General features: G+C 39.8%; 2 protein-coding genes across 6 annotated transcripts in view; one reads left to right on the forward strand and one right to left on the reverse strand.

Moving 5' to 3' along the window:
• The window catches only part of LOC115654357, a 44,603-nt gene extending 39,238 nt beyond the window's left edge, over positions 1 to 5,365 (forward strand). For all 3 annotated transcript variants that reach the window (XM_030568497.1, XM_030568498.1, XM_030568499.1), the window contains exon 15: positions 4,066 to 5,365. In XM_030568497.1, the coding sequence (XP_030424357.1) occupies positions 4,066 to 4,239 (174 nt within the window). In that variant the 3' untranslated portion in view covers positions 4,240 to 5,365. The remainder of the gene's footprint in view (positions 1 to 4,065) is intronic.
• Positions 5,366 to 5,456: 91 nt separating this feature from the next.
• THUMPD3 (THUMP domain containing 3) lies at positions 5,457 to 14,857 on the reverse strand. 3 transcript variants are annotated; one of them, XM_030568502.1, is made up of 10 exons: positions 14,764 to 14,857; positions 13,833 to 14,150; positions 12,839 to 12,916; positions 11,745 to 12,257; positions 10,371 to 10,501; positions 9,897 to 9,966; positions 9,362 to 9,477; positions 9,074 to 9,184; positions 8,086 to 8,209; positions 5,457 to 6,998 (listed from the first exon to the last, which is right to left on the reverse strand). In XM_030568502.1, exons 2-10 carry the CDS (start codon positions 14,088 to 14,090, stop codon positions 6,867 to 6,869), a joined length of 1,533 nt encoding a protein of 510 aa, XP_030424362.1. In that variant the 5' UTR covers positions 14,091 to 14,150; positions 14,764 to 14,857; the 3' UTR covers positions 5,457 to 6,866. The 3 variants fall into 3 exon arrangements, with proteins under 3 accessions (XP_030424362.1, XP_030424361.1, XP_030424360.1); XM_030568501.1 differs by having other exon boundaries at positions 14,738 to 14,839; XM_030568500.1 differs by having other exon boundaries at positions 14,537 to 14,819.
• Positions 14,858 to 15,801: the final 944 nt, after the last annotated feature.

Here is a 15,801-nt window from a genome sequence, read left to right on the forward strand (position 1 = left end):
AGGCTGCCTCCTGAGGACCCCCTCACTATTCCTGCTGGCTTAGAGGCCCACAGCACTAGCCACTACAGAGATTCTGGGCAGCACTGGGGAATGCCATAACCTAGAGAGGCCTCATGTTGCAGCCTAGGATCCAGAGGGTCCACCTACCATAACCTCCTCTCCCATGAGCAGCGGATCCGTGAGTTCTGGGAGTCTTAGCGACACAGCACAGAGTGTCACTTCCAAAGTCATGATTTGTAAGCACACAGTGTTTAGTAGCATTTTCAACAGTAGGGTGAAGATGGCGTTCTGGGCGCCGCATTTCAAGAAGGATGTGGAGAAATTGGAGAGGGTCCAGAGAAGAGCAACAAGAATGATTAAAGGGCTAGAGAACATGACCTATGAATGAAGGCTGAAAGAACTGGGTTTGTTTAGTCTGGAAAAGAGAAGACTGAGAGGGGACATGATAGCAGTTTTCAGGTATTTAAAAGGATGTCATCAGGAGGAGGGAGAAAAGTTGTTCACCTTAGCCTCTAATGATAGAATAAGAAGCAATGGGCTTAAACTGCAGCAAGGTAGGTTTAGGTTGGACATTAGAAAAAAGATCCTGTCAGGGTGGTTAAACACTGGAATAAATTGCCTAGGGAGGTTGTGGAATCTCCATCTCTGGAGATATTTAAGAGTAGGTTAGATAAATGTCTACCGGGATTGGTCTACAGTATTTGGTCCTGCCATGAGGGCAGAGGACTGGACTCGATGACCTCTCGAGGTCCCTTCCAGTCCTAGAGTCTATGAATCTATGGCCTTGTCGAATGAGTAAGCAAAATCATGAGCTCTAGATTTTTTTTTTTTTGTCCCATAAAAATAAATCCAAAGGATGGGGCACTATAGAGTATACGGTTTTAGAGTGATAGCCGTGTTAGTCTGTGTCAGCAAAAACAACGAGGAGTCCTTGTGGCATCTTAGAGACTAACACGTTTATTTGGGCATAAGCTTTTGTGGGCTAAAACACACTTCATCAGATGCATGGAGTGAAAAATACAGTAAGCAGTGTGTGTGTGTACACACACACACACACACACACACACACACACACACACACACACACACACACACACACACACACAGCATATGGAAAGATGGGAGTTGCCTTACCAAGTTGGGAGTCAGTGCTAACGAGTCCAATGCAATCAAGGTGGATGTTGCCCATTTCTAACAGTTGACAAGAAGGTGTGAGTGTCAGTAGAGGGAGAATTAGTTTTTGTAGTGACCCATCCACTCCCAGTCATTATTCAGGCCTAATTTGATGGTGTCCAGTTTGCAAATTAATTCCAGTTCTGCAGTTTCTCGTTGAAGTCTGTTTTTGAAGTTTTTTTAAATTGAAGAATTGCCAAAAAGAATGTGAGCATCTTCCATTATGTAACATGCAGTCAGGTCTGGTTTGAGTTTTCCCTTTTTAAATGAGTCTTCCACAAAGGCTGTTTTCATTTAGGAGGAAATGGAAAAGGTACCATAAACCTACCTAGTTTTTGTTATGAAAAGTGGATGGTTATTGTGACATGCCAGTATCTGGTGTTAGCCTCCTATTTTTAACTTCAACAATGTAATAACAAAAAACCATGGTTTTACCTTCTGCATGCAAGGAGCTCCATTCTGGATTTAGATTCGGGGAGAACACTGGGTGTTTGAGCTGATGGCAGTTTCCTGGTAAACATGAGCTTGTGAGAAAAGGTAGCTACGTTGAGCTAATTTAGAACCTGGGAATTTCCTCCCATCTTCAAGGCATTTTGGTAGCACACAGGCTCCAAGGTTACATGGATGGCAGCCCACAATTGTTTCATTTGCTCCAGGAAGCTTCTGGTAAATGACACAAGTTCTGGCAGCATTCATTCACACAGTGTTGTAACTGGCAGTTGTAGATACTTTTATGAAACCAAACTCTTGCCTGGGCAGCAGTTTGTAGCAAACCTTTGAGTTAAGAACAGGGTTTTGGCCTTATCTTTTTCTCAGTTACAGAACTCAAAATCTTAGTTATTCTTAACTACAGGAAGTTTAATTTATTCCATTTTTTCCTGTACTAACCTGAAAAGGAAAAACTCAAAGGCTAGGCCGATTGCTATGATACAATCTTTATGCATATGATAGTTCTATCTGCTTGTCTAGCAGAACTGGGTTCAATTGACAATTTCTTTTTAAGGTGTTTTTCTTAGTATAAAATTTTTTTTTCCATATAATCTAACTGCTCTATCTTAGGTATTTATATGGCGTCCCAATACCATAGTATCAGGAAACCTCCCAATCTTTAGTATATATTACCTTTGTAATAGCCCTCTAAGGAAGGGAAGTGCTATTATGCCCCTTTTACTGATGAGGAACGGAGGCACAGAGAGGCTAAGTGACTGACCTCAGTCACACAGTAAGTCTGTGGTGAAGCAGGGACTGGAACCCAGGTCTCCTAACTCCAAGATTAGTGCCCTAACCACTAGGTCATTCTTCCTTTCTGTAGCTACCAGGGAGGGTGCTCATTATTTTTTAACTCTGTAGCCTTTAAAAAAAAATATGCACCTTCACTGGGAGCTGCAGCATACACAGCACCTCTGAAAATCATCCCTCTTCGTTAGGCACCTGAATATGGATTCAGGAGACTCTGGGCACCTGATTTTGAAAATGTCCCAGCAGATGTGGTGCTCATTTAGCACTCACTGTAGCTGTTCCTTGTGTAATAATCATCTGTTTTAGAAAATCAGCTAATACTTCATTATGGATTGTAAATAAGATCTAGTCAAACTGGTGTTAGACACTGCCCAACTGCTCTGAGGGACTGTAAATGCATCTTTTTGTTTAAAGGTAGATTTCTGTCCCAGTCTTTAACAGCACTTCAGTCACTCGATCTTTTAAATCTAAGTAAGTGGCATTATAGTCTAAACCTCAGGTTTTAAAATGCCAGGAGAAAGCATAGTCAACACACCTTTTCATTTTTCTGTGGTGGATAAACTGATTCCATGTAGTATCGTGTTTAAAACAGATCACTATCAGCTGTCTGTTAACAGTAGAGATCCCATGGTATAACTTACCCCCCTAGTCAACCAAACCAAGACACTCCACATACACGTGGTTCTCCACCTGGGAGGATGAGCAGACGTGCTAGATGTTAGTCACGTTGCTTAATGCACTACTGGAAGGTGCACAGATATTGTGATGAGCACAGTATAATAATCTATATAAAATGACACCATGAGTTTGCTTCTTTGTTCTTGACCATATTTCCCCTCCTGCTAGTGTAGTACAATATGATCTGCAGCATTTCTTATGGGAGCAGTCAGCTGTAATATATGATTTGTAAAAGCTTTCAGATGAAAGATGCTCTATATAAATAGAGTATTTAAGCATCTTGAGTATGCACGGCGTTAAAATGTGCATTTTCCAAAAGCTATGAAGTTGTAATAGCTGATATCAAAAAGGCCAAAACTAGAGATCAGTGATAAAATCTATATATGGACCCTACATATAGGGCTATATATATTAAAGAACTTGTAATATTTCACTGAGGGAAAACTATTTCAGAGCAAAACTTTATCTTATTTATAGATCCTTCAGCATATACATTTATAATGGAAAAAATTAGGTGAGAAGACTATTCAGTTTACATATTTGGCAAATTTTGCCGATTTGAAGTTCAAATTTCTACATCATTTTTGCTGTTGGACTAGTTCATGGCAAACATACAGACTTGCTGGTGGTTAGCTTATTATATATAAAGTCCTGTGGGCTTGTTTTTGGTACCGATTGGATAACTTATGTAACTAACACCACAAATAACTGTTACAATTGAGCATGCAGATTAAAATACGCATTAGTGGAATATTTAATGTTTTTCATAAGTGTTTTGACTTCTAAAGTTTGGTTTCTGACAAGCAACTACAAGTCAAGTCTCATCTGAATTTTTTGTTGAATTTAGTGAATTCGTATTAATTTTTTCACTATACGCTCAATGGAAATGAATCCTTTTCATAAAGGAAGATGGGGAGGTTTTCACCATGCATTGTGCCTGAGAGATTTTGATCAGGGCCTAATGTCTTTGCACAGGAACGTTCCTATCCCAGTGATGCAAAGCTAAAGGAACAGCTGCAGCAGGAGATACAATGGCAGATTTTTCGCAAAGCAGCTTTAAAGAGCACAGTTCAACAGATTGAATTGAAACGCAACCTGCTTCAACATTGCTATATGAGTAAAGGGCTTTACCCATGGTGTAAGAACTGACATGTACACAAATTTCTGTTAACAGTGAAGCTATAAGATACCAGTGAGTACCCCCTAAAGCAGCAACCCTAAAATCTTGTGAAAGAAGGTGGTATTAAATCAGGCCTGTAGTTTCTTCAATTTTAGGGTAGGCTACAATGGTGAAAACTTTCAGGGAACTCTTTCCCTGTATTTCTTAAATAGTTAAAACGCTCTTTCCTTCATGTTAACTCCACAACAGACATCATCTGTTTTTGAATGATTGGTACATGTGCTCATTGGTATCTGTACCATTCTTCTACCCAACTCCTATCAACAGGTGAAGGAGCATGAAGTAAGTTTCTTCTAGATAATTAGTACACCCTGACTGGGAGTGTCATAGCAGCTGTTATCTACTGATGGTATGCACTTAAGTATGATTGATTGGATTATAAATGACACTGCTTATGGCTGATGCTAACAATAGCATAGTTAGCCTTTTTGTACAAGGGACACCACACAAGTATATTATTCCACCAGGGAGAGAAATCAGGAAAAAACCCTACAGGGAAGAGTCAGAATATTTGCTGCTGGAGAAAATAGTGCATGAAAAATGCAGAATTTGCTGTAGTGAAAAGCAGAAGAATACTATTTTAGACACTTAAGTTGAATCCGAAGTTGTGGAATTTTATAGTCTGTGAACGAACAGGCTGACGGCCTTGAAAAAACAGCAAAGAAGCTGCTATCGTGTTGTCACCACCCTGGGTTTTATCTTTAAAATAAACCGCTTTAATTAACCTTTTCAATTGCAGGTTTTCTTTTACTGTTAGTTGATTGTTTTACATTCTCAAACATGTCAAAATCATGCTTCAGTGTATGTAACTTAATTGAATCAGAAGTATATTCCCACCTCCAGTTACTTGTTTACTTAAAACAAATTGATTCCCTTTCATTGGCAACTGTTTTTATAATTATGTATTTAAAATATTGTAAAATGCCTGTTTTCTATTCTTAGACTCAGATCTGTTAGGACTGCTTTCCTCCCCTGGTGTTAGTGTGTATATTTTCAAGAAAATATCCTCACTTCGTGGATCAGTCTAGGACAGAAGGGATGAGTGGCATGTTACTAATTTTTATTTGAATCTTCTGTTAAGAAAACTGATAAAATGCATCTTCTGCATTTGAAATATTTAAAGTTACTTTAAACTTGTTCTTTGTTATAGCGAATGATACCAAGTAAAACCACAACAAATGCAAGCTAATCTATGTTAAGCCTTTATTATATTCAGGTAAAATCATAAAGTAAAAGCTCAGTGCAACAAGGAACTTTTGAGGAACAAAAAAAATCCATGTACTGTGGCTGAATGTTACCTTGCCATGGTCACATGGGGGACACAGGTGCTTGTATGAGCAAAAGAATTATAGAGGGATAGAATATCCTTTTTATTAGAACTGTAATGTTGGTGGTGCTTTTTCCTATATGAAGAGTCTTGTTCAGTAAGTATTAAAGGCTGCATGAAAGTCTACTACAGAACAAGAAATGGTGAATGAATGTAACTAAGACAGGAAAATCCTAAAGAAGCCAACTCTTACCCAAAACATCTAGAACTTGAATATTTACTCTTCCATCCTTAAACACTTTCAACAGTGAAGGATGGCATGAACTCTTTGAGGAAGATGATTGACAAACTGGTAACTATCATTTTTACCCCAGTACAAGAGAGATGACAGACTTGAGAAACCACTTACTGCACATTTACAGTAGGGACAAAAAATCACTTTTAAAGCTTCCATTCATCCAACTGTTACCACATTCCTCTTGAGGTGGTAGCACAGCTAAAGCAGCTTCTAGTCAGCCTGTTGAATTCAAATGTATCCTTGCAATCACATGTTCTAGTCTAAATCTGTCCACCCAAACACAAGAAATATGCAATATTATATGAAGAATGCTACAGTATTTCACATTTTTTTTAAATTAAACAAACACTTTGCTAAGGCCTCTTTTTACATTTCTCCACCCCACCTACAGTAGGGATACATAATACGTAAACATTTACTAAATTAGCACTTAGTTGAGGTAGCAGGTGAGAACAGAGGCAGCAGTATCAAGGTACTGTAGTGCAAAGCAGATGCCATTTCTAGCAAAACATAAATGGAGGCACTACTTTGTGTTAGTCTTTTTAGATTTTGGCAATGCTATTAACTAATGAAACAGAAAGGAGACATCTCTCCATTGGGAAAAAATCCTTCCATAAAGCAACACTATTACCAAAAAAACCCTCAAACTAAAGACAACCAAGAAGACAGTCTTCAGTAGTCTTGTACATCAGCAGTTTAAGATCTTCACACACATTCTACCATTTTGCAACGTTACCCTGCTAGTTCTCTTGTGAACATGAAAACGTACATTTAAGTGAAAAATGCCATAAACACGGTAAAGCAGATTCATATGCACAGGAAAAAATTGGTAATTCTGTTGGTGGATTTGCTTTTTTTCTACTTGGTTTCAAATAAAAAGGTTCCAGAGTACACAGTGGAAATGATACTTTTCAGGCTGATCCCTGGACCAGTATTCTCTTAACAGAAATTTAAGGCATACACTCTAGCAAACAGCTTTCCAAGAAATTCAGGCAAGTGGATGCTGCTTCGTATGTTTGCTGACAGGTGGGTTACCAGTAGGATCTTTTCTCTCCTGCTCTTTCCAAGGTACGTTTCAGAAGATAAACTGCGGCATGAAGTCCCCCTACGTTCACCCAGACTGTATGACCCTTTTGCCACAAGTGTCCCATTTTTGACAAAGCCTAGAATGCAAAAAGAAAAAAAAAGTGAAAATTAATATAGGTGGAGCTGAAGCCTATGAATAAGATTGTCTAACAGTTTCCATTATGAGCCTTTCTTCAGAGACTAATTTTTGCCAAACTTTAATCATTGGAAGCTGAAATTTTCCAGGCAATTTTCACTCTTCCTTAAATGATTTAAAAAAAAAAGCTTCAGTGAAAATTGTTCTGTTATTTCTAAGAATGAGGTTAGGGAAGTAGTAGCTGCACCAATGTTAAAAAAATCTGCCAAACATTTTTTAGCACTTCCCTGCATTGGAGCAACGAGCAAATTTAGTTCTCATATTCCTAACTTAAGTGCTTGACTCTGCTACCTTAATGTTCTTATCATTTTGTGTGTAAGTTTATTATACTGAGAATACACACACTGATCCTTCACCTTTGGGATGTACAGGTCAAACACTTAGGGATCCTGAATGTATAAGTAGATGCACTTAAATTGCTTTTCTGACCTATTCACAGTTGAACAGTGTGCCATATGTTATGTTTTAGTAACTCATTCCCATTAGGTTTCAGTGACCTGCAAGACAGTTTTTTCAGTGGAAGGAGCAAAGGACAAATATATGAAGAGAATTAGTCAGTTTTGAAATTGGGTTGATTTTTTGACGGGAGCTGGGAGATGTTGGGGTGTATTTTTTTTTCCCCAAGAGTGCCTGAAGATATTTCAGTTAGCATGTGAGTGCTTTTTGTAGTAATGATTCAGATTTGACCTGGATGACATGGTGTGTCAGTTTCTATACAGACAATATACTGTCAGAAGCATGACTTCTACATGTTTTTTATTAAGTTCATCCTTGTAATTTAGGTCTAATCACTTCTAAAACTTAAACAGAAGAAATCTATTCCTTAGAAAGGGAGGTGAATCTGTAAGATTCTGCAGAAGAGTCTACTATCTAGTTTAGAAAGAACATTTTAAATTTGAATATCAGTTCATTTTTAACACAATTTTGGGCCTGATGCATAAGTTGACTTTTCTCTGTCTGAGGGTGTTTGTAAGAATATTTAAAAAAAAATTCTAAAAAATGCCTAACAACAACCTGTTTTCCTATACCTTGGCAAAACATTTCCTGTCTTGGGTAAGTAGTACAGCTCTCCCTGTCCCAGGCCTGCAGATGCGACTCATCTCCATAAGGCAAGATGGGTAGAGATCCCAGTTCTTCTTTTTAGATCCTATCCTAGAATGAAAATTTAGACTTGTACAGTGAGCAGGCTGCTGCAGAGCAGTTGAAAACAGTTCATTTTCAATTAGTCTTTCTTGCATGGGTTAGTCTGATAATTTTTCCTTTTCCTTTCCACCTTCACTTCCAATAAGAGGGTATATTACTAATGCTCCACTGCATCAGTCAGTTTATCAAGTAATTAAGTTACCTCATAGAAAAAGCATTCAGGTGCCTTTTCCCGTAGTATGTGCTCTAAGAGCTATAGCAACAGCAACATGGTTAAGTTACAAACATCTAGTAACTACAAATGACTTGCAATCCTCTCTCCACCCCAACCACTCTTCCCAAATCTAGGTCCTTGAATTAATAAGCAGGTCTGGCTCTCAGACAATCACTGCAATACGTTAGTTGCTGCTATTTCATGGAAGTTTCCAGTACATTATTTGAATTAAAATGTGATTCTGAATGTCTTGTAACTGTACGCACTTTAATGAAATAAGGGCTTTTATCAATATTTACTGAATATATTTATTATGAGTTAAGGTATTCAGTGAAACCCTCCAAAAACACAATGATATAAAAGCATTTAGAAGAGCCACCATGAAAGTGGCAGAAGGTTTTATAATCTAGATCTTAACTGCTACACTGATTAGTTTGAAAATTAGAAATGCTTGGATACCATGTTTCAAACTAGAGTGAATTTTCAGAATTTGTGAAGTGTTTTGAAGTTGTTGAAGGCTATAAAAATACAAGAATTATGGCAGAGTGTGAGATCCTGGAAATTCTAGCAGACTTTAGTGGTGGTAGGAATAGGAAGTGCTGCTGCATGGTTCAGTCAAATATAGTAACCTTCAACTGTTTCAAAATGATGATTTGCACCTCTTTCCAAATGGCATGTCTGTTACAATAACATCCACAGAGTTGGTCCTCAAGGGGAGATTGCAGATATCCCACTGAATGGTATCTATGGGTATGCCCCAGGAAGTACCACTGCAAATAAAAACATTCAATATCAGTAATAAATCATGCCTTCAAAAAGGTTTTTCAAATAAATAACCATGGTATTATGTCAAACAGGAATATATTAAAAACAAAATGAAATAAATCCATGAGAAAGGGATTTCTTTATGCAAACAGCTGTGCCACAAATCCACGTACACTTCTTACCTTTCTTTATTCTGATTTTTCTTCAACAAAGAGCAGATATTATTTGCTGCTCTTTTCACAGCCTGTGGATTGTTATCACCTGCAATATGATAACAGCTAGGCCACTCAGTAGCCCCCTGAAAATGGAAAAAAAATTGATAAAATCTGTTATGCTGGAATTGGTAAATTTAAAAAAGAGCCAAAGAAACAGTAACCTACCTGTAAATGGTAGAATAAAGCAGCAGCAGTCAACTTTCAGCTTCAATATTCCTTACAATATATCATTTCATATATCATGCATTTTCAATGACTTGACAATACTCTGGGATTTAGTTGCTTCCCTCATGCAAGCTGCAGAGGAAGGTGAAGCCACTAAGGGTAAGTACCTTTGTAGTAGTTTGAAAGTTGAGGAGATCTTTGATGTTTGGCTGCTTCACTTGCTGAGTAACAGTAAGCCACCCAGCATGTAGTTGATTCATTTACAATATACAGGATTCAGTTACATCACTGTTTAGGCCCCTTTTCTAATTTAAATAAAGAACAAAAGAAGGACTACCTCTATTGGTATAGCCCCTGTTCCACTCATTGGATCAATTATGATGTCAGTTGGCTGAGGATCACAGAGCCTGAAGAACAGAAGAAACAAAGGAAAGTTTTAAGAGATGCAAAAGTTTCTACAGACAAGGTAAACTGGAGAACTACTTAAATTCTTCAAATTATACTATTCCCACAAAGTAAGGAAATGTTAGTAACCACTTGGAAACAATGTTTAGTTAACTTTATATACAGAGACACATTAAAATATTTTGAAGGATGCCGTTAACGAAGTGTTATGAACACAGGCTATGGTCATACACACTTTTTTCCCCTGGGCTTCAAAATGATAGTGATTATAAATCATTGCAAAATGTTCATGATGTTTTTTTGAATTGTTTGTTTATAATTAAAAAGGACTTTTCAAAAAAGAATCAAGTAGCTGAGTTTCTAGAACAATATTACATGGCAATTAAAAATAATACACTGGACTGACCTGAGCATACCATAAGCAAGGGTGGATCGAAGAGTTGTGGGTCCAAAATGAGTAATATTTCTTCTGTGAAGACTCTCTTCAGTTAATGCAATGCCCACCACTACTTCATTATTGTGAATGTTCAAGAGAACCTAGGATAAAGTTAACAACTACTATGTAGGAGTAACAGAAATTTTAAATAGTGTACTTAAAATATTTACACTGTGCTTTAGTCTTACAGGATTCTTTACAAGTAGTAATGTTTATGGAGAGTTTTGATATCTTGGAAAAAAGTGCTATGTGAGTGTTACACCCAAAATTATTATTAATGAACTTTATCTAAATCTCTTAATTGTTGCACATACATAGGTTTTTTTTTAATCTAAGATTTCAAAGCACTCAACATTAAGCTAAATGCTCCTCTGAAGTAAGTAAATAATAAAATGAGGATATGAAGCAAATATTGGGTAAGTGACTTCACCAAGATCACCATGTATCAGTGGCAAGTCAACAATAAAAAACAGTTCTCCTGGTTCCCAGTATCGTATCCTAACCAGTAGGGAACACTGAGAATTGTATTCAAGGATGCTGAGCCAACATAAATGCTTCATTTCAGGTCTCTCCCTCCCTCTGCCCCATACCCACAAAAAATGTTCATTTAAGTCTGACCCTAATTTCCAAGTCTCCAGCTTCCCATAATGAGAAATCACAAGTTGATATTAACTATGCAGTACCTGATATGAATATTTTTTCCTGTTCAGCTGGTTCATGCATATATGATTCATAGATTCTAAGGCCAGAAAGGACTACTGTGAACACTGCTCTCCTGCTAACACAGGCCATAGGACTTCCCTGAATTAATTCCTGTTTGAACTAGAGTAGCTCTTTTAGAAAAACATCCAATTTTGATTTTAAAATTGCCAGTGATACAGAATGCACCACAATCCTTATAAATTGGTACAATGGTTAATTACGCTATTAAAAATGTACACCTTATTTCTAGTCTGAATTTATCTAGCTTCAACTTCCAGCTATTGGATCTTGTTATACCTTTGCCTGGTAGATTGAAGAGCCTGCTATCAAATTTATGTTATCTATGCAGGTATTTATAAACTGTGATCAAGTATGATGTATCATAGTGCTAATTACAAGAGATTAAAAAATACAGACAAGCCCCTTAATCTTGAAAGTTACAGAAATTAAGTTCATTTTATTCTAAGAAATCAAATTTATGTCATTGCTTCTACTATGAAACAACTTTCTCCCCTGGAGCAGTAGTGTCATATAAACATATTGGCTTAAGCAAAGATACATGAAGGCTCTGAAGTAAAGCAGCAACTCATTTATAGGTGTAAATATATGTGAATATTATTGAAAAATAGTGGTGCATTGTACCTCAACATCAAAGTTGGTCATGTCAGCCTTCCACTGGAAGTAATCTTGCACAGCTCCACCAAAATCTCTTGCTGCATCATTTGATGTAAAACAATGTTTGTCACCTGCTCTATTGCATGTAACACGGAATTTCAGCACCTGAGCTTCTGCTTCACCTTTCTTGCAGTCACCAGCTTGGTCTTCATTTCCAGTTATATTCAGGAATTCGTCTTTGCCATCTGATTGGTCATCTGGTAGGAGCATTTCCTGTGTCTCTTCTGTGTTCTGTTCAGCAGATTTCAAGCTCGGGGTATTTTGTGCATGGTCAAGCAACTCTTTATCAGCATCTTTTTGATTTGCGCTGTCGTTTCCTCCATCATCATTCAGCTTTTCTTTACTTGCACCACTCTGTTGATTTTGTTTTTTATGTTTTGTCTTTCTCTTCTTTAGGCTGGTATTTAACTTCCATACTTTCAAAGGGTCAGTCCAGGGCAGTTTTTTAGCCAGGTCCTCCAAATCCTTTAGAGCGTCTTCCTATACAAGATCACCAGAATATTCAATAATGTGTTTTGGCAAATTTTATAGGCAACTTTCAAATACTCTTGGGTGACCTGGGGTAAGTCACATCCTACCCCCCGTATCTGTTTCCTCATCGGAAAAAAAGAGGATAATGAGACTTACCTTCCTCTGTAAAGCACTTTGAGATTTAGTGATGAAAAGTGCTATACAAGGAATGCATATTATTATTTAAAGGACTAAGAAGTCATTATTTAAAGAGGACTGTCTATAGTCATTTTTGATAATGCACCCCAATCTGACTTGCAACACCCCATCTACTCCAATCCTGGACTCTGTTGAGCAAAATATGCAACTGATATGGAACAGTGCTAGACTACGGGGTGGTTCTTTCATTTGAACAAACATTTAAGAGAAACCTAGCATACAAAAGAAAAACAATCCCAGCCCCCAAGACTAAACAATTTAAAATCTATTCTTACATGAAAAAAAAATCATCCAGGAATTTCCTTATGAGGAATTGAATGTTTATTTTTTATTTTCATTTATTTAAAAAATAATCACACCTACCTGAAGATCTGGGAACAGAGAGAGCTTACCTTAGTTTCTTTAAACTGATAATCTGTAAACTCCTGAACAACAACAAATAAATTATCCACTGATCTTAAACGATGAACCTAAAATAAATTACAAACAATGGTAATATTAGTAGCCATATGTAAATGTCTGTAATTAAAACTTGGTCTGGTTACATCTAGACTTAAGGTACAACAGTGCAACTATTCTGAGGCTGAATATTTGATGCTTTAATATTGTAAAAACAACATGTTTCTGTAATTCTTTTTCTACTATTGTTTGTGTGCACATAGCTCCTTTTCAGCATGACATGTGATCACCACAAAAACATACGTTAGAACAGGGAAAAAAACTCCTTGCACTATTTCAAGTTACTTGCTTCTGACTTCATTTACTGTTGCAGAAGGAAAAAAAAATCTGAACTTAATTCTTGAACTGTAAGTAAAGGAGGGAAGGGTTTTTAAATAATTTGTATTCAAATATATATTAATTGGTAAATTTGAATACTAGAATGTTTTGATGATGGGAAGACAAACATTTATATTTTTAAAAAATATTTTCATGTTTAGTCACAATGGTTAAGGGAATAGAAATAATAGGATATCTATGATATTTAAAAAAAAAAGAATCTACAAGTTGTGTAGTTTGCAGTTTAATAGAAGTCATGTTTGAGTCCGGGATGGCTGTATTTCAGCTGTATGTGAAATATTTGCTGACTATACAGAATTAGTAAGGGTGAAAAAGGATGTAAAGCATTATATATCATTAATTGAAGAGGATCATAACCTTAGAGATTACTCCAGCACTACTTCTGAAGAATGAACACTCAATGGTTAGCATACATAATATTTAGTCCATATACAGAAAATCACTAACTGATCATTTAGAACATGCCTGTACATCAAAGGAGATGTGTGTATTTTAGAGGGAACAGAAGGCCAGCCCAAGGATGAAGAAAAAGGAATACTAATAAACTCCTAAACTAGAAAAATTACCCAAGGAACAAAACGTGCAAACCTGTGAAAGTTTCTCTACTGAAATTTCAAAATAGATTTTCCCTCGGTCCTTGCTTATTCTGGACTGTGATCCTAATTTCTCTTTCACTTCATCTGCTGCTGTCAACTCAAAGCCAGTTGGTACAGTAGCTCCAACAGTGACCAGGATATCTTTCAGGTTTGAGCTGGGATCACTTTCTAAGTTTTCAGTTAAAGGGTTATGGGTATCATCGAGGTTCACTTCAGCTAAGGTGTCAGAAGCCTCTTCAATAGCTGACATTTTGACAGCACTTCAGACCCTCGAGCGGGTCTATTATGTAATGTAGCGGCAGTAGCACTTCTGCAAAGAAAAACATGGCCTAAGCATGACATACAGGAGTCAACTTTTAATGCTACTCATCTGAGCGAGGAGGGGCTGAATCAATACCAGTGTGGATTAACCAGATGTCAAACCATACGTATTCTGAGCCTGGACGAAGCTAAGGCCTTCACCAGGCAAGGGGAACGTTCCTACCAATGGCCAGCACTCTTTCAAGCCGCTTGTTGAGGGTAATGCTGCCCGAGTAGCTGGGGGATCTCCCCGCCACCTAGCTCCCGCACTGCCACAGCGACCCCACCCACCCAGCGGGCTATTTGGGGAGAGGGCGGGACGCGCCCCCTCCTTTCCGCCCCCCGGGGCTGAGAGCAGCGCGCGGCCTGGCGGGTAGCCCCTCACAGAAAGTTCACCTCAGAGACCGGGGGGGACACGGCTTCACCGAGTCCCCCGTGCCGCCTAGGCCCCTCTGCCGCCCGGTCTGTCCCAGGGGGTCTCTCCACTCTCTCTACGGCCGCTCCCGGGGACGCTGCTCTCCTGGACCCTCCCGCCCCCTGCCAAGCTGGAGGGGGATACTCAGACACCGGTATCCAGGCACCGCACGCCCTAGTTACCGGCGACAACGCGCACTACCACGCACGCGGCGCGTGAGGAGCCTACAACGCTACTTCCGGTTCCGGCAAGTGAAGCGCCGCCAAGCACTTCCGGGTCGGTCTTCCTTTGCTTCCCCGAGATCTCGACGTGAGTGCGTATGACGCAGCCGCCTAGTGGCACGCTCGCGCACTGTGCTCGGTTGTTATGGGAACTGGGCAGCCCACCAGGCTTGAGGGTTGTTTGCCATTGAGCCTGCCCGGCCCGTCGAGTCAGCTCCTCTAGGAATTGCCGGGCTCGCGGCAGACGTGGCCTTGCGGCCTAATCGAGTAGCTTGACAGGCGCTAGAGCGGGTTCCCGAGGGAGACTTCCGCGCGCAGCCGCGCTCCGGGCCGGGCCCCCCCTTGTTGGGGCCTGAGCTGGGACTCACGAGACCCCGGGGGTTGCCGTCCTAGCTCTGCCACAGACTTGTCCGAGGGGATACGAGAAGTTATTTCGCGGGCTGATCAAAACGCCCCCACAGCGTGTGTGCGAACTGGGCTCGTAAATCTTCAGTGACTCGGTGGAAATGGGAGCCCACTTGTATGTAGTTTGTAGATCTAGGGGTAGGGTGGCCAGATCACCGCACTAAACTATCGGGACACAGTGGGGTGCCATCAGCCCCGCTCACAGTCCACCCCGCTCCTCCCAGGCTCTGCCCTCCTGCTCAGCCCCCCATCCACTGCCTTTCCTCACCTGCTGGCTTGCTGCATCCCTCCTCAGTCCCCCACCCACTGCTCGCCTGCCTGCCGCTTGCCTCTTCACCCCCCTGCCCACCACTCACCCCGATGGCGCTGACTTCCCCTCTGCTGGGTGGGTGCTCACCCCTCCACCTCTTTCTGCCCCTGCACAGCCCTCGCTCTGCCCCTATTCTACCCCTTTCCCCCAAGTCCTCGCCCCTGCCCTGCGTCTTTGCCTCCTCTCCTGAGCGTGCCGTGTCCCTGCTGCGCCCCGTCTCTCCTGAAAAATGCTAAGTGCCACCAAACAGCTGTTAGCCAGCAGGAAGTGCTGGGGTGGGGAGGAGCAGGGACCGCATGCTGTGGGGAGG

The sequence above is a fragment of the Gopherus evgoodei genome, chromosome 7 (assembly GCF_007399415.2).
Source record: "Gopherus evgoodei ecotype Sinaloan lineage chromosome 7, rGopEvg1_v1.p, whole genome shotgun sequence".
NCBI classification, from domain to species: Eukaryota; Metazoa; Chordata; order Testudines; family Testudinidae; genus Gopherus; species Gopherus evgoodei.